Consider the following 17,464-nt stretch of genomic DNA (forward strand, 5'->3'; position numbering starts at 1 on the left):
ATTAACGGTGATACTTAGGGTAATTAGTTTAAAAAGACTTATTACTGGAATTCCAGCGGGGGTTGCTATTGTTCATTTGATGTTCTTGTGCCATTAAGCTGCCCTTTTTTTCCCCATTGAAAACAATTTGTTCAGGGGCGCCTGGGTGGCTCAGTGGGTTGAGCCGCTGCCTTCGGTTCGGGTCGTGATCCCAGGGTCCTGGGATCGAGCCCCGCATCGGGCTCTCTGCTCGGCGGGGAGCCTGCTTCCCTCTCACTCTCTCTCCCTGCCTCTTCGCCTACTTGTGATCTCTCTCTGTCAAATGGATAAATAAAATCTTTAAAAAAAAAAAAAGAAAAGAATTTGTTCATTTTTATTTTAATAATACAGTTTCTTAGAGACATTTTATCATTCTCTCATTTTTAATATGTGTGTGCATGTGTTGATACATCTTGGGATATACATCTTTTTTTTATATATATACATCTTATATGTCAGTAGGCTCTAAGATACCATCAATGATAAGAAATATCCTTATGGGGGTGCCTGGGTGGCTCAGTTCTTAGAGTATCCAATTTTTGGTTTTAGCTAAGGATGTGATCGTGAGTCCTGGGATGGAGCCCCATGTTGGGCTCCACACTCAGCACAGAGTGTGCTCGTCCCTCTCCCTCCCCCTCTGCCCCGCTCCCCACTCACAAACTAAGACAGATAGGTGTATAGATAGCTAGATAGATAAAATACCTTTATGCAAAGGAAGAAATACAGAAATTAAACTATGCCCTATAATGACTATAAGATGCTTTCCAGTTAAGTTCTTAGAATCTATGGAATAACATTCCTATGAATTCTTCACAGGTCTGCTGCCACAATGTGCATCCTCAGAAGAGCAGTGCATGCTGGTACAGGGCTGCTGATGTGGAAGACTAACACAGGGGGCTCCGGAAACTACGCCTCCCAATATTCAAGCCCTGGAGTAGTGCTCCCTCCCCAGATTCTGGGCTTGGCCATGTAAATGACTTTGACCAATGTGATGTCAACAAGTGTGAGGCAAGCAAGTACGTATTCTCTTAGAACACTTCCTCTTGGAACCACCCACGCTCCTGGAGAGACCACATGGAGGAAAGGGTGCTTGGCCCACTCCCAGTGGTCCCAGCTAAGCTGTCAGACATGTGAGCGAAGTTGCCCAGCCCAAACAGGCCTAGCTGACTGCAGCTGCATGAGTGACCAAAGCAGGACTGTCTAGTTGAGCCCAGCCCAGACTGTAGGATCATTAGCGAATAGTGATGGTTGTTTCAAGCCTTTACTTTTGGGATGGAGACATGGGTACATGCCCCCAAGTAGGCTTGTTTGTTGTCTATGAGAGGCTCTGAGCAGTGAGGGGTTAAGATGAGTCAGAGGGCTTTCAGTGGGGCTCTTTTGGTGATAAGAGTGGGATGAAGTCCAGAGCAGAGACTGTGGGGCAGTTATGAGAAAGGGGCATTGGGAGGTCTTCTTAGTTTGGGTCTCTCCAGAAGCAGGGTTTGAGGACAATCTATTGGTAGGGGAGGTGGGAAAGGACACAGAAAAGGGAAAGCAGTCAGGAAAGGATGTCATCAAGCCAGAACCAGTACGGGGAACTGAAGCTTAATTCTGTTGGGGAATTCTGAGAGCATGTGTAGAACACACACTTCCACATTTACCCTCACAGAGAGGTGAGGGACCTGGAGTCCTTCTATACCATCTCCTTTCAGTCTCTGGTTTGAGGGCTGTTAGACGGGAAAGGGCATCAACTTGTTGGCACTTAAGGCTACCTGGTTCATACCCAGGGTAGAGCAGACACCAGTGGTCTCACGATATCGACAGGCAGTCAGACCACCAGGTACTAACGGGGTGAAGGATGCAGACTTGGCACCCACAGTCTGCTACATACCCCACCCACACAGTCATCCAAACATGCCTCCTCAGCCAAGCACCACGGCCGCTCCCCTGCACCAATGCCCCCAGAGATTAAGACAATGACAGCGCAGTCCAAACTGAGTTTAATAAGGCATTTCAAATAGGGGAGGGATTCACCGGAAATGCGGAGATCTGGGATAGGGGCCTTGCCAGTTGAGTTCTGAATTAGAAAGCACAGGACCTAGGGAACTCCAATCTAGGAAGAGTCCTTCCTATGTCTCAGGGGTAAGGACCTGAATGGTGTGGGTTTGGGGAGTCATCTCAGGAACTCTACCAGATGACAGTGGGAGCTATTCTGGGGGTACCCCAAGTACTGTGTAGGGAAATCACATCTGGGATTCTAGGTGAGTTGAACTGAACTTGAGTAGGGGAGGGGGTCCCAGAAGATCCCAATGGAGGAAGGGTTAGGGGTCTAGGGTGTTTCACAGAAACAATCAAGGGGCCTCGATTTCACAGAAATCATCAAGAGGGCTCCTTGTGGGTAGGGGAGGGGTATTACACCACCCCAAATATTGGGGATCGTTTACCCCCCCGGGCAGCCATTTTGGGGTTTTAATGTAAGACCCTGATGGCAGGACATTCCACATACATTATCATGGATTTGCAACATTAGCATACGCTGGCTGTCCCACAGGACGGTGGGGACTGGAAAATCAGTCCAGGTTCTGGGTTTGAGTCCTAAGAGGACAGGCCTGGGGGTGCCACACGGCTCCTCTTCAACAGCTGTCGGAGCTGCGGACAAGAAAGGGGAGAAGTCAGGGAGGCTAGAAAGAGAGGCCAGGGCCACAGACCCTCTAAAGTCCTGAGTGGGTAGGGTCAGGGGTTCAGCCCGTTAGGTCACGGGACACTCTGGGGTCAGGGTGGGCTCAGCACTCACCCCCTCGGGGCCGGGCCCAGGCCGCAGCAGGTGGACAGGCTGCTCGTTCTCCAGGTTTCGCAATGTTGGATCCGCCCCAGCTGCCAGCAGGCGCCGCACGATGGCCTCCTGGGGTGGTCCAGGGGGCAGGGCAGCCGCCATGTGGAGGGCTGTGTTCCCATGGGCCTGGGGACAGTGAGGGGAGGGCTGATAAAGATCCAGACTCAGCTGGCCTGGGCCTTCCACAGTACACTCCAGAGTCCAACACTGCTGCCTTCCCAGCCGTATTCCATGTGCCCCTACTCACATCCCGGAATCCCCTCCACAGTCACATTCCACACACCCCTCGGTCTATGTCCCATACATTCCTGCAATCTACAGCCATCCACATCCTATCCGGTCCCCACCTGGGTTCTCTACGTTGTCCCTGCCACTGCCACAGCCCACAGGCCTCTCCAAGCCCCCCGCTCTTCTCCGTCACATCTCACATAATTGCCCATTCCAACCTAGGTCCCCACCTTCATGTTGACAAAGGCCCGCAAGTCTCCCCGAGGCAACTCAAGCAGCAGCTGAACCAGGGTAGGATTGGCGGCCTGCACAGCCAGATGCAGAACTGTCTTATTGCTCTTGATCTCCTGTAGAGAAAGGAACGGCGGAGGTCAGGCCAATTCTCACACCCAGAGCCCCTCCCATGGAATCCAAGAGCCTTTAGACACCTTGTCTCTCCTTTGCAAGCACCCAGGGGTTCCTTACACAGTTATCTATGTTGTGCACTATACAAGACTATTACCTTTAAGGGGATGCCATTCGCATCCTTTGCATCACAGAACTATGTTTCTTTTGACAGTTTTCCAGCCCAAGTGTCTTTGAGAAGAAGGCTCTTACCTAATCCTCCAAAGGCACTCTGCACTTGCAGCTGCCCTGGCCACCCCACATTCCATTAGGCATGGTAAAATGTACCCACATCCCACACGGACTGTACTTGATCTATAAGGATGGGACTTGAACAGCATTAATCAGGGGACTCAACAAACCCATACATACTTCCATATTGAGTTGTTCTCTTCATATTTTGGAGCAAATAAAGATATTTTCCACAATGAGACCTTATTATGTGCCCTCATTAAAAATATGCTGTGTTTCTATAAGACAAAACAACCTAGCTGGCTCACCAAATAGATAATGAAGAGGAGACCAGAAGATGGAAAGGGGAAAGCTCTAAATTAGGAACAATTTTAAAAGTCTTACAATGGCAATATGAGGGCTTTATTTGGGTCTGAGTTTTTTTTTTCTTTTTTTTTTAATAAAAAAACAATGTAGGGGCACCTGGGTGGCTCAGTGGGTTAAGCCTCTGCCTTCGGCTTAGGTCATGATCCCAGGGTCTTGGGAGCCTGCTTCCCCCTCTCTCTCTGCCTGCCTTTCTGCCTACTTGTGATCTCTATCTGTCAAATAAATAAATAAAATCTTTTAAAAAAAAAACATAAAAGGGGCCCCTGGGTGGCTCAGTGGGTTAAGGCCTCTGCCTTTGGCTTGGTTCGTGATCCCAGGGTCCTGGGAAAGAGCCCTGTATTGGGCTCTCTGCTTGGAGGGGAGCCTACTTCCCCCTCTCTCTCTGCCTGCCTCTCTGCCTACTTGTGATCTCTGTCTGTCAAATAAACAAATAAAAAAAAACCTTAAAAAACAAACAATGTATATCACTTTAGAGTCAATCAGAAATTTGAACTCAGCCAGGATACTTGATATTATGAGTTTAAATTTTTTTTAAGGTGAAATGATGGTATTGAGGTTAAAAGAGTTCTTCACTTAAAAGACATAATTTTTTGTGAATCTACTATTTTCTATATTTTATCTGTGTTCAAAATTCTTTTTTTTTTTTTTTTAAAGATTTTATTTATTTTTTTGAGAGAGAGGAGAGTGAGAGAGTCTGTGTTCTCTGGCATGAGGCTACCTGATTCTAATCCCCTCTCTGACTCTTACAAGCTCTAAGATTTTTGACTCCTATGCCTCAGTTTCTTTATGAGTAAAGAGGTAAAAGTAATAACAGCGCACTTGTCAAAGGGGGTCGGTGAGGATTCGATTAGCTAATCCATGACACTCGATGCCTGAATAATAAGTACAACCTAAGATCAGTGATCTTCTTCTCTGGGGCCCTGGGAAACATAGCCATGTGCTCAAGTTCACATGGCTGGTAGGAGGCAAAGTCAATTTGTCTGAATGCCCTGGACGTCCAGGTGCCCCATCCCACACACCCTTCTAGGGGCCGGCTGCCCACTGCCCAGCTCACCTGGCTGGTGTGATCAGCACCCATGTGCAGCAACATCTGGACACAAGCCAGCCTGTCTCGGGCCTGGGTGCTCAGCACCCGGGAACATAGGTCAGGTGGGTGCATAGCCATGTTGAGGGCCAGGATGGCTGTGTGGAGAGGGGTGAGGCCTGCAGGATAGAGGTGGTGAGGGCTCTGCATCCGAGGCAACCACCCTACCCCAGCCCCACCTGCCACACCCTCCCTGCCCACCACCCAGCTTACCCTCGAAGTCTCTGGCTTCTAGGTCAACCTGAACCCCCGAGTTAATCACGGCCTGGGGAGGAGAAGGCACAGTGCTGGAGTCGAGTCTCCCCAGGCCTCCTAGCCCTGGAAGCCAGGATCTGAACAACCAGTCCAACCCCTTCTCCCCACCGGCCCACTGGTCATACCGAGAGGACTCCTGGGAGCCCATAGGTAGCAGCCACATGCAAGACAGAACGTCCCTGATGATCAGTGGCATTGGGCTCTGCTCCAAGGTTCAGCAGGTCCTCCACAATCAGGGGCTGGTTGGCGGCAGCAGCCACCAGGAGAGGGGTCTGCAGGAAATAAGGTCAGTCTGGGCCCCTGGTCTCCTCCCCTCTGAAAAACCAATAATCCAGGCCCCCAGACCTCCTGCCTTCAAATCCAGCAGCCTGGGCCCCTGGCCCTCACCTTGCCCTTATGCTCACGAATGTCCAGATGTCTATACACTTGGAGCATCTCAGCTGCAGCATACGCTGCCCAGCGTAGCCCCCGAGCCGCAAACAGGTGCAGGAGCCTGAGGACAGGTAGAGGACAGGCAGTGAGCGCAGAACCCCGGCTAAGCCAGGAACAGGCAGACTGCAATCCCCATACTCACGTGTCTCCCTCCTCATCCTGGGCCAGCAGCTGCTGTGGCCCCAGAGCCAGCATGTGAGCACGGGCTGTGTCCAGGGATGGTCCGGTGGCCATGGGGGGCAACTGTGGGGGTCCTAAGGGGAGTCCAGAACCTCTCCAGGATCCTGCCTGTGGCAGGGAAGGTTCTCCATACAGCCGGGTATCCAGAGGGTCCTGAAGGATACACATGGTGGGCAGAGCCAGTCAGCTGAGAACTCCTTTTCCTAACATATATACATACACACACACAGAGCGCCAGGTAGGGTGGCTGGGTGCCCCATCTGTACCGAGTGACCTTGGACTTTGGGGCCTCAGTTTTGCCCATGTGAAGAACAGGCTCTTAATCTAGCACAAGGGCAACTGGGAATTTTAGGGGCCCTTCAGCATCCTGTTCCACTCTGTATCTCACCTCCATCCCCACAGAAAATGGACACTGCCGCCCTGAGTCGGAGGGTGGGTAGAAGTCAGGAGTCGGGAAGCCTTCAGCAGCAGAAGCAGGGTAAGAGTAGGGGCTGTCTGTGTAGGCAGCATGCGTGTTGGGGTCCCAGTCTGGAAAGCCCGTGGTGGGAGCCAGGCTGCCAAGTCCAGAACCCACAGTCTCTTGGTGTACTGGGAAGCGAGAATGGCCTGTGTGTGAGAGGAGGAGCAGGGGCAGGCCTGGTTACCAGGGTTGGGGAAGTCATGACCAAGGCTGGAGGACGGGGGTGAGGGCCTGGAATCTCCCAGGGTCCTGAGAGCTAGTACTTGTGGGACACCAAAGAGCTGGGACTCAGAGGGCTGAGGGCTTAGACTCCGGGAGGTGCAAAAGGCTGGGAGCCTGGGCCCCTCGAACACTGAAGGACTGTGTACATAGACCCATGGGCTCCAGAGAATCTGGGCGATCAAACTGCTACCGGGTCCCAGCAAGAAAGAGGGTCTGACTCCCAAGTTCCCCAAAGTTCTAAGATTTGGAATGTTTGAGTCCCTGAAGAAAGTTGGGGAGGTGAGCTGAGGGAACCAGGTGAGTTTCCAGACTTACCAGCCTCACTCTCATGCACAGATGAGTTCAGGGACTGGGCCAGGGGAGATGGAAACTGTCCCTGTAGAGGGATAAACAAAACAAAACAAAAAAAGGAACAAAGGGTAATTTATGGGACAGATCCCTCAGCATCCATGCCCCGCCCACAGCGCCTCTAAGTCAGGACTACACCTCTGATCTGCTCCGAGGGTCAAGGGCTCACAAGCCATCAAGTGTCTGCCCAACAGGACATGGCCTCACGAGTTACAGTTTAGAGGGCTTCGTGGGCCTTACCGGTGCCCCACCAGCGTCAGGCTGCTGCTGACGGCGCCTCTGTTCTTCTAGGAGCTTCTTCACGGTCTGTGATGGGCAGTGGCTGCGTTCACTCCGGCTCACTGCGGGGGAGGCGGGAGCAGAAGGAGAGGGGAGGGAAGAAATCAGAGTTCCTTAAGTCACCCAACTACGCGGGGGAGTGGACTCGGGCACCCTCCCTCACCCTCCTGCGCGGAAAAACTGGCACACTGACTGACGCCTGAGAACTCCAAAGCCAATCTTAGCTTTCAGGTGCAGCTTCCGCCTCCGCGGTTTCCTTCCCTTTGCTCCGCACTTTCCCCTCTGACCCAACTTTCCACCAGCGTCGCGGAAACTGAGGAGGGCGCTCCTCTGCAGCACCACCCCACACCTTCCGTGAAAAATCCCAGCCCCCAGATCTCCCAGTCCCGAGGTCTTGGGGGTCGCTGGGAATCACTCCCAGGAGACTTGCACATTCAGGTTCCCAACACCTCTCTGTCCTCGACACACTTCCCGGGAAAACAGGCGTCCGAGTCCCCGGGCCCTCTCCCCAAAGAAGGACGAATCAATAGCCCTCTAGCTCGTCGGGGATCGGAAGTCCAGACCCCATCCCCTCTTCAGACCTAAGAGTCCAGGCCCCATTCTGCGGAACTCCGAGCGCCTAACACCCCTTTCCCCAGGACCCAGGAGTCCGGGCCCTCAGCCTCGCCCTCCCTTGCACCTGGGAGTCCCACGTTCCAGAAGCCTGGTCCGCACCACCCCGGAAGTCCGGACCCTCAACCCTCACCCTTCCAAGCCCGGGTTCCAGCAGAGGAAGGGTTAAGCGGGGGAGGGCGGACTCGGAAACAGCCCAGACACGACGTGCTGACGTCACGGCGCTCACGCAAGGGAATCTTCCATCCACCCCTTCCTCTCTCGGCGGCGCGCCGCAGGTGTCCCGCTCAGAGGCGGCGCGCGCGGTCAGGCGTGGAGCGCTCGGAATCCCCGCACGTGGGGAATTCCTGCTCCACCCGGGGACCCGGGGTGGGTGGCGACTCGGGAATTCCCGGGGCCCGGGCAGGGTCAAGGCCAGCGTGGGCCCCCTACGGCAGGGCGCCTCCTTACTCACACCGACTCGCGGCTGATTTTTTAAACAACCACGCCCCCAGGACTCCGTCTAGCTCCTTTCTAGAGCTATCAGACCGGGCCGCTAGCCCCCTCCTCCCACAGTACCCAGGGGTCGGGGCTCCCAGCCCTTTCACCCCACCCCCCGACCCAGAATTCCGAATCCCCGGTTCCTTACCCACCCAGGATCCCAGAATCCCAGCCGCTCCTCCATCACCACCATAAGCCCCGGACCCCTACCCCCTTCAAACACCGAGTACGCTCACTCCCAGCACCCAGTCTTAATGCTCCAGCTCAGTCCCGCAGGTTCGTGAGAGCCGGACTCCCAGCCCTCGCTCTCCCAAGGGGCCGAGCGTGCTTCTCCTTCCTCCCCACCCCCTCCATTACCTCGCGGATTCCGTGGCGCGGATTGCGGGCCCCCAGGGCCGCGGCCTCGGCGCTGCGCCAGCCTCGCTCTTCCCCCGCGGAGCCGCCGCCGGGTCCCCGATCTAGGGCCTGTTCCCCGCGAGTTTTTAAACTGGACTTCTTGGCACCGCCCAGTCAAGGGCAGGGCCCCTCCCACAGACCCGGGAGTCCCCGTGTCGCGCTTGATCTAGCCCAGTCTCTGAATGGGCGGGGCTGACGTTGAGGGCCTGACTCCGGAGCCTCCTACCTGGAAAGAAGGAGCTGGGGGCCCCCATCTTTGGTCTGAGGGTGAAGCGGCCAGGGATTGCCGACACCTGAAGGAGGAGGGCACTGGGGGCCTGGACTTCTGGGTCTCTGTCCAAGGGGGTACCGGAGGCTTTGATTTTGGGTGCTTGGGTTGGAAGGGGAGGCTTTGATTTCTGGAGCCTGGGCTGGAAGGGAATAGTATTCCCGAGTCCCAGGGTAAGAGGAGGCTGGGATTCGGGACTCCTAGTCCCAAGGGAAGGAAGGTTTGTAGGTAAGAGTGACATCGGTAGACTCAAATTTCTCCCTTTCCCCACATCACCTTGTTCAGAGGTCAGTTCTCATTTATTCATTCGTCATTAAAGATTATTTATTACTTCAAGAGAGGCCCTTTGCTGGGGGCCGTGGTATAGCTGTGAACTAAGCGGACAGGAATTCCCAGCCCTCAAGCCAACTGACATTCCCAGGGGAGGCTCGTTCTCAGTTCCCATCTCGGTGGCCATGTTAATCATTTCTCCCAGACTTTCAAGACTTGGGCTGTCCTGATTCTCCTCCCTCACATACTGTTCCTTCCCAGTTTCCTGAGCTGTTTCCACCTCTTCACCCATTCTTGGGGGCCAGGGGCACTCCTCTGTCTGAACTCACTTCCTGGGTGATCTCATCCAGTCCCGTGGCTTTATTCATTCATAAGCCATCAACCCAAAAATTTACATCTCAGGCCAGAAACTTATCCCTGAATTCACAGATGCAGCTGTGGTCATTCAGTGCTGCAGGGAGATCTAGGAGGCATTTCCAACTCGGTGTCCCCAGACTTTGGCACTTTCCTCTAAATCTACTCTCCCCTCCTACTCCATCTCTGTCAAGGAATGCTCCGTCTTTCCAGTAGCTTAGTCCAGAAGCTTTGGTCATCCTGAATCCCTCTCTCTCATACACACCCATACATACATGACCAGCAAGTTTTGTTGGTTCCACCTCCAAAATATCCCCAGAATCTCCTCAATGCCCACAACCCGGGCCATCCGTCCTCTCCTGCCTGGACGATCATAGGAGCCTCCCTGGGCTCTGACCCTACCCCCAGTTCATCCCCAAAGGCAGTCACAGGGACCCACTTTTTACTTCTTGCCCTCCCACACCCTCACACAGGAAGCAGGTGACATTGCCACCAGCAGGGTGACATCCGCTATTCTGCTTCTTTACTCCCCCACTGTTCCTCAGGACTTCTCTGGACCAAAGCCTTTTGCCCACCATGGCCCCTTCAGGTGTCATCCTGCTCCTTCTTTTGCTCCCAGGTGAGCAAAAGTGGTTATGGGGGGAGGAGTGGCAGGCAGAGTCCCTATGAGAGGGGTGGCTTGGGCGGCCTCTGAAGTGAGGAGTGCTGAGGGCACATCCTCCTAGGACCCCTTCCTCCCTGGAGATCCGTTTTGGCTGCAGAGCCTGGTTCTTTGTGGGAGAGAAGCTGAGTCTGGAGCCTGTTGATCTCGCCTTCTCACTGCTGGGTCTGTCTCTACTTCCACTTCTGATTTTCTGTCTCTCTGGCCTCTTTCTCATTTGCTCTCTCCCAAATGGAGGTTATTTCTCAGGACACCACCTCTCCCTGCTAATCCACTTTCCCTCTCTTTTCACAGTGGCTGCCACTCTGATGACCCCAGGTGAGAAATTAGTACCCCTTCCCTTGTGCCATGGTACTGCTTTCATCCCTGAAGTGTGCCCTGAGGATCCTGTCTAGGTCACCAGCTCCCCTCTCACCCCCAAATCAGAACCCGCAGGGGATCTACAGTCCTCTCTAGGTCCCCATCTCACTGCCCTCATCACCAAAATGAAGCCCCAAGGACTCGGCCACCCCCCAGCCTTCTTTGGGAGTACCCACTATACCCAAAGCACCATGTATGTCTCTCTGTGCTAGGATCCCCCCCACCCCACACCCCGCTTCTCTCCAGGCCCCCACCTCCCTTTTCATCCCCAAGTCAACCTCAGGGTATCTCAGACACTCCTGCCTCCCCCCAGGGACTTCCTCAGCCCCATTGGCCCCAAGTGCAGCCCTGAGGGTCTGGAACCTCCCTCAACCGCCTTCTTGTCTCGGCCCCCACCCTCCAGGTTCCTGTTCCGGATGTGGGCCCCTCTCTCTGCCAGTGCTGGCAGGGCTCATGGCCGCCGACGCGCTGGTGTCGCTGTTCATCATCGCAGTCGTGTTTGCGTGTGCTTGCCCGCGCCACCGGCCCACCCTAGGTGAGGGCAGAGACAGGGTGGGGCCCGGAGGGAGAGGTGTCCCTAGAGCGGGGGGGGGTCCCCAGGGAGGGGTCCCCCAGGGAAGCCCTAGAGGAGATGCTGGGGAAACCCTGGGGGCGGTGCAGGGGGGAACTCCAGAGGAAACCCCTGAGGCAGGGGGTCCCCAGGAAGGTGGGGATGTGGGTGGGCGGTAGGTGGTCAGGCCTCATGCTTTCTCTCCCCCACCCCCAGAAGATGACAAAGTCTACATCAACATGCCCAGCAGGGGCTGATCCCCCTGTAAGTGAGACCTTTGATGTTGGACCCTCTCATCCCACTTCCTATGCCACCACACAGGAAATGCATTCCCCACTTTAGGGTGGAATAAAGCTATTGAACTACCTCTGGTTCTGATTCTTCCTCACAGAATCCCAGGGTGCCCAAAGCCTCCCTCCCACTTAGCTGTTTCTGGGTCCATGATCTCCCAGAACCCCACATAGCCCTGCCCCCTCAGCCGAGAGATCTGGAATAACTCAACAGTGTTTTTGTGTGCCATGTTTATTTGGGGGCAGTAGTGGAAAGAAGTCTGACCCCTCAGGCAGGGCACTCTGAGGATCTGTATCTTGGTGGGAGTAGGAATAGGGTGCTGGGGAGGCATCAGGAATGACTGGATCCAGGCATCAGGTTGTTGACTGCTGCAATGTGGGCTCATTTGTAATATGGCCTCTGTGTGTTGAGGTCACTATAGACATCTGACCTCTGACCTTGGAGCTCCTAATGGGAGGGACAGGGTGGGTACTGTTAGTGTGTAAGGTCCACTGAATAAACTTAAAAAAAATTCAGCCTTCTCCCAGTGGCCTATACGGCTCCTAGCAGCCTCTTCAACCTTGCAGCCATAGAAAAGATCTGGATTTTAATCAACTGCATTTAGTGTTTCCCTGTTTCCTCTGCCTCATCATTATACACCAGCCTCAGGGCCTTTGCACAAGCTGTTCTCTCTGCCCGAACATCGCTTTCCTGGATATTCCCATGGATGGTTCCTTCTCCCCCTTCAAGTCTCAGCTCATGTCACTTCCTCAGAGAAGTGTTTCTTGATTTTGCCATCTAACTTCTCCCCACCACACACACACTCCAGGCCCTGTCACACCAGTTGTTATTTCCTCCTCAAATTATCTTATTTCTTAATTTTCTTCAGGTCCATCTCCTAGGATGTAAACTCTGTTGCTGTGTAGGGGCTCAACAAATTCCACCTAAGGATGAATAAATTGGAATAATGTCTTGCCCTAAAATTTCATGGCCCCTGATGACTGAAAAGTTCCCTCATTCTTCTGGACCTCACAAAGCCAAACTCAAGAGGCTTATGCTTTACAAAGAGACTTTTTATCCACAAGTGACACAAAGCAAAGCTGGCTGTAAATAAGTAAGAGATTTCACAGAACAAGGCTTACAGTTTTGGGAGGAGGGGTCTAATGGCCCCAAGAGGCAGCCCTCAGACTGAGTCCCTGAAATCATATGCAAATGACTGGTCTGGGTATGCACCTTTATGGGAAGGGGTCTGTTTGGCCTCCATTAGATTCTCACAGGAGCCCTTGACCCCCTAAAGAGTTGAGAAAGGCATTGATAAAGAGGCAAGCAATGGAAAGATACCTCTGATTGGAGGTTGTTTGTTTTGTTGTTTTTTTCTTGAGAGAGAGAATGTGTGTGCACACCTGGAGGGGGAGGAGGGGGAGGAGGGGAAGAATTTTTTTTTTTTTAAGATTTATTTAGGGGTACCTGGGTGGCTCAGTGGGTTAAAGCCTCTGCCTTCGGCTCAGGTCATGATCCCAGGGTCCTGGGATGGGCTCAGGTCATGATTCCAGGGTCCTGGGATCAAGCCCCACATCAGGCTTTCTGCTCAGCGGGGAGCCTGCTTCCTCCTCTCTCTCTCTGCCTGCCTCTCCACCTACTTGTGATCTCTGTCTGTCAAATAAATAAATAAAATCTTTAAAAAATAAATAAAGATTTATTTATTTGACAGAGAGCAAGAGTGGGAGGGGAGGGGCAGAGGGAGAGGGAGAGAGAGAATCCCAAGCAGACTCCCCACTGAGCACAGAACCAGCCAGGACTAGATCCCACAGCCCCAAGATCATGACCTAAGCCAAAATCAAGAGTCAGGTGCTTAACCCACTAAGCCATCCAGGTGCCCCTGCATGGTGGTTCTTAAGAAGGGTTTCAAGATCCCTGTACCACCCCTAGATTATACTCACAATTTCGTAAATTTTTGTGTGGATTTTTCTGAGGAGTCTCTCGCTTTCGTCAGCTTCTCAAAGGGATACAGGATCTTCCAAAAAATTCTAAAACTTCTCTTTTCAGATTACCAAATTAGGGCTGAATCATGTCCTCTGCCTTTCTAGAGCTTCTCCCAGAAATCGTCCTGTCCCGAACAATTCCGTGCCTGCCTTCTCGCTAAGGCCTGCATTTGCCCTTGCGAAGGTAAAGCCCTCCCTGTATTTCCTCACACGTTTTAAGCTGATCATAAGGTCATGATTGATCATTGAAAGCAGTTTTGGGGGGCGCTTGGGTGGCTCAGTCATTGGGCATCTGCCTTTAGCTCGGGTCATGATCCCAGGGTCCTGGGATCAAGTTCCTCATCAGGCTCCCTGCTCTGTGGGAGGCCCGCTTCTCCCATCCCCTCTCCCTGTGCTTGTGTTCCCTCTCACTGTGTCTCTCTCTGTCAAATAAATAAAATCTTATAAGTAGTCTTTTTTTAAGATTTTATTTATTTATTTGACAGAGAGAAATCACAAGTAGGCAGAGAGGCAGGCAGAGAGAGATGGGGAAGCAGGCTCCCCACTGAGCAGAGAGCCTGACGCAGGGCTTGATCCCAGGACCCTGAGATCATGACCTGAGCCGAAGGCAAAGGCTTAACCCTCTGAGCCACCCAGGCGCCCCAATAAATAAAATCTTAAAAAAAAAAAAAAAAGAAAAGAAAAGAAAGCAGTTTTGGACAAATGCTCTCCATGAGTCTCTGAGGGTTTGAAATGCTGCTGAGAAATTGGCTTTAGGGTCTAGGTTCTAGAAGGACTGGGGAAGTGTTTAAGACAGACACCCACAGGGTAGGAGTGAGATGTGAGGAAGAAAGCGGGGTTTTCTCACCTGATAAGGCGACTCTGTCTCGGTGATGCGCTGTTTCCTGGTCACTGTTGGGGGGTTGGGGAGTAGTGCAGAATGCAGAGTTAAGGCGGTGAACTGGGATCCTTTTGCTGCTACAAAATCAGCCCTTCCATCATTGTCCCTTTGGCTGGTTGTGACTTGGGAGCTTACCCCTCCCTCAGAGGGTCCCAGGCTATCCCCTCCAGCCCCACTCACCCTCCACAGCCACTCACCCTCCACAGTCCCTCGCCCCCGAGGGAAGAGCCGGCCCAAGGAGTACACAGCCAAGGCAATGAGGAGGGTCAGCACCAGGTCCCCCAGCACGATCCCCGCCAGCACCCCGGGACTCACCACAGAGCAGTTGCATCCTGAGAATGTGAGACAGGGGTTGGGGGTTGTCATTGGGGGTTGTCATTGGGGGCTGGGAACGGGGAGGAGGGGTCAACAGCGGAAGGTTTGGAGAGCTTAGGGAACAGATAGAGATGGGGAGCTCTTTGGGAGGTAGGGAGGAGGACTACAGAGTCTAGGCCTACCGTCCTGTGCCTGGACAGAGCTGAAACCTGAGGAGAGAAAAAGAAGGTAAATTGAGGCGGGGGTTGTGACTGGAGGGTGGGTGCAGAAGCTGGGGAGGATGGGTCCCGAGAGCCAGGAGATAGGAGTGGAAAGCCGTGTCTGGTGGGACCTGTAGGCCAATGTCAAGGTCACTGACTGTGTTACTTCTACCCCGACTTGTCCTATTGCAACACTGGTAGAGTCCCCTCCCCCGCTGCTACCAGAGGCCACATCTTGGGGTCTCAGGCCCCGGGAGACAGCCACAAGTTTTGGGGGGCTGGGGCTCTGCTTTCCCCCATCTCCCTTTTTGGTTCTCTCTCTACCCTGCTCCCTGCTCTGCTCCAAGCTGAGCCCAGGGACTAGGGAGGCAGCTGTGATAGCCCCCAACTCACCACCCACAGTCAGAAGGAGAGGCAGGAACAGGAGCCTGGTGGAAGGTCCAAGGACCCCCATGACGCAGGCAACACTGCTGGACACCAGAGTCCAAGGACCAGTGGGATGTGGTGTTGCGTCCAAGTGAAGGAGGAAGTCTGAGGTGGGCGGTGGCAGGAGGGAGGAGGGGACAGTAGAGGAGGAGGGACAGAGACAGATAACCCCAGGAAGAATCAGGCCAAGACACCCCCAGGGGGCCATGCTGTAGCCCCTAACCACTGGACATAAAAGGGGAAAGGGTCCATGTGCCCAATCGGGGGTCAGCCATCAGTGTACCAGGAAGTTAGTAGCTATAACTGAAGCCACCTTTGCCTCTTCCTGGCTGGGCAACCTTAAACAAGTCATCCAACCTCTCTGGGCCTCAGTTTCCTTATCTGTAAAATAAGGAGTAAAATAGTGCCTATTTTGTAGGGGTTTGTGGGGAGCGAATGGATTAATGTCTCTAGAACAGGGTCTGACACTCATCAGCTTTTTATAAGCACCAGCTATAATTATTTGATAATCAGAACTTTGTGATGTTTATAGGATATTAAGAGAGCCCTCAGGATATGGGCACTAATGAGCTGCGGGCATTCTGTCCTAAGGTGTTAACCCTTTTAATCCCACAGCAGCCATCTGAGGTAGACGCTCTTGTCATCGTCATCCCCACTGTACAGAAAGGTGCAGACACTTGCCCAAGGTCACATAGCAAATAAATTTGGTAAGGAAACACAGGACACAAAGACAGATATTTGACCCTTAGAGAGAAGGAAAAAAGAGCCAAGAGGAAAGATAAGGAAGGAGAAAGGGGTGGCGAGGCCAAGAAGAGAGAGGGATAGACAGGGACACAGATACAGACAGCACAGACACAGGATAGGGGGTTTGGAGGGAGGCGAGTGGGGGACAACATGCAGACCACCGGGCTGTGCTGCACTGCACCACGGAATGAGGAAGTAGCTGGAAGTGAGGACGGAGGGAAGGTGACCCAGGAGGAGACAGGGACTTCTAGACCCCGCCACCAGAGCCTGAGCTGGGGCTGGTTAGGAGGAACCTGAGGTTAGGGCATTGGGGGGATGGGCCCACCGCAGGAAGCTCCCCTCCCCCATCGGGGCGTCACACCCCATAGCTCCCTGGGCCTGGTCTCAGGAGAGAAAAGGGGAAACTGGATGCCAGTCATGGGACAGATTCTGAGTGGCTCTTCCTGGTGGGGGGATTTGGAAGCCAGGGGAGGGCCAGGGCCCAGTCAGAGGTAGCACTGGCTGCCAACAGCCGCGAGCACCCAGGCCTGGCCCAGTCTGGTCGCTAAAGAGCCAACATCCCCACCACCACCACCACCACCAGGCCTGCAGTGGGTGCAGAGAGAACAGGCCCCAGACGGCCTCGAGATGGTGGAAGCTGAATGAGCCTCAGGGCTTTCAGAGAGCAGGGGAAGCTCTGAGCCTGGAAGGTCTTCATCTGAATCCAGCACTCAGTGCTCTCCGGCTCACTCTGGCTGGGCTGGGGGAGCAAACTGTGGGGGGCATGGCTGCTGTGGTCCAGTTTTATTGTGAGGATTTTGTGAGGTCTATCAGAGTAATGTCTGCTTGGCTTGTTCTATCTGCTCAGTGACTCTTAATCACCGTCCTCCTCATTACTGTTATTGTTAGTATTTCAAGTCTCCGGTTCTGGGCTTACCTTGATAACCAGCCTCCCTCAACCCCTCAGACTCGGCCTCCTGGTCTGGTCCTCCCGACTCCAGCCAGGCCCGAGCTGTCCCAGAAATAGCCAGTACACTCGTGAACCAACCAATCAAGCAAATGTGGCCATACAGCCGGCTCTGGGTCCTGGAGCCCCCACCACCACTTTTAGTGGCTGAGATGTAGGGAAGTCCGAGGTATCCCAAAGGAACAGACTGGGGTGGTGGCAGATATTTGGGGGTGGGGTGGGGCGGGGAGGGGGTGGGCTCTTTACCAACTAAAAATAAAGTATTAAATATGTTAGCAACTGGTACGACTGTACTGGTACAGAGCACAGAACGCTGATCCAGGCTGGTCGGCCTGGGCTCTCCGTGGGTGGATGGGCCATTGGATGAAAAAAGGGTGAGATGGAGGGCACCCAGCTACTGGGAGACACCCCTCACCCAGTGCCAGGCTCCAGGAAGTAGGGCTGCTTCACCTCCCATGAGATCTGTGAAGTGTCTTAATCTGTCCTGGCA

The 17,464-nt window shown here is 53.6% G+C and overlaps 3 protein-coding genes across 5 annotated transcripts; 1 reads left to right on the forward strand and 2 right to left on the reverse strand.

Moving 5' to 3' along the window:
* Nucleotides 1–1,984: 1,984 nt before the first annotated feature.
* NFKBID (NFKB inhibitor delta) lies at nucleotides 1,985–8,155 on the reverse strand. Of its 2 annotated transcripts, XM_047709606.1 has the most exons (12): nucleotides 8,006–8,155; nucleotides 7,222–7,322; nucleotides 6,949–7,009; nucleotides 6,340–6,539; nucleotides 5,914–6,104; nucleotides 5,727–5,832; nucleotides 5,465–5,611; nucleotides 5,298–5,349; nucleotides 5,055–5,203; nucleotides 3,289–3,405; nucleotides 2,792–2,956; nucleotides 1,985–2,646 (listed from the first exon to the last, which is right to left on the reverse strand). In XM_047709606.1, exons 4-12 carry the CDS (start codon nucleotides 6,343–6,345, stop codon nucleotides 2,593–2,595), a joined length of 987 nt encoding a protein of 328 aa, XP_047565562.1. In that variant the 5' UTR covers nucleotides 6,346–6,539; nucleotides 6,949–7,009; nucleotides 7,222–7,322; nucleotides 8,006–8,155; the 3' UTR covers nucleotides 1,985–2,592. The 2 variants fall into 2 exon arrangements, with proteins under 2 accessions (XP_047565562.1, XP_047565561.1); XM_047709605.1 differs by lacking the exons at nucleotides 6,340–6,539; nucleotides 8,006–8,155 and having other exon boundaries at nucleotides 7,222–7,999.
* HCST (hematopoietic cell signal transducer) lies at nucleotides 7,127–11,578 on the forward strand. Its single transcript, XM_047709672.1, has 5 exons — nucleotides 7,127–7,285; nucleotides 10,186–10,259; nucleotides 10,596–10,619; nucleotides 11,065–11,196; nucleotides 11,428–11,578. The coding sequence occupies exons 2-5, from the start codon at nucleotides 10,217–10,219 to the stop codon at nucleotides 11,466–11,468; spliced, it is 240 nt and encodes a 79-aa protein (XP_047565628.1). The 5' UTR covers nucleotides 7,127–7,285; nucleotides 10,186–10,216; the 3' UTR covers nucleotides 11,469–11,578.
* A 139-nt stretch (nucleotides 11,579–11,717) lies between these two features.
* On the reverse strand, nucleotides 11,718–15,408 carry TYROBP (transmembrane immune signaling adaptor TYROBP). Of its 2 annotated transcripts, none has more exons than XM_047709658.1 (5): nucleotides 15,252–15,408; nucleotides 14,841–14,867; nucleotides 14,543–14,675; nucleotides 14,311–14,359; nucleotides 11,718–11,949 (listed from the first exon to the last, which is right to left on the reverse strand). In XM_047709658.1, the coding sequence occupies exons 1-5, from the start codon at nucleotides 15,310–15,312 to the stop codon at nucleotides 11,884–11,886; spliced, it is 336 nt and encodes a 111-aa protein (XP_047565614.1). In that variant the 5' UTR covers nucleotides 15,313–15,408; the 3' UTR covers nucleotides 11,718–11,883. The 2 variants fall into 2 exon arrangements, with proteins under 2 accessions (XP_047565614.1, XP_047565615.1); XM_047709659.1 differs by having other exon boundaries at nucleotides 14,311–14,354; nucleotides 14,541–14,675.
* Nucleotides 15,409–17,464: the final 2,056 nt, after the last annotated feature.

The sequence above is a fragment of the Lutra lutra genome, chromosome 17, assembly GCF_902655055.1.
Source record: "Lutra lutra chromosome 17, mLutLut1.2, whole genome shotgun sequence".
NCBI lineage: Eukaryota > Metazoa > Chordata > Mammalia > Carnivora > Mustelidae > Lutra > Lutra lutra.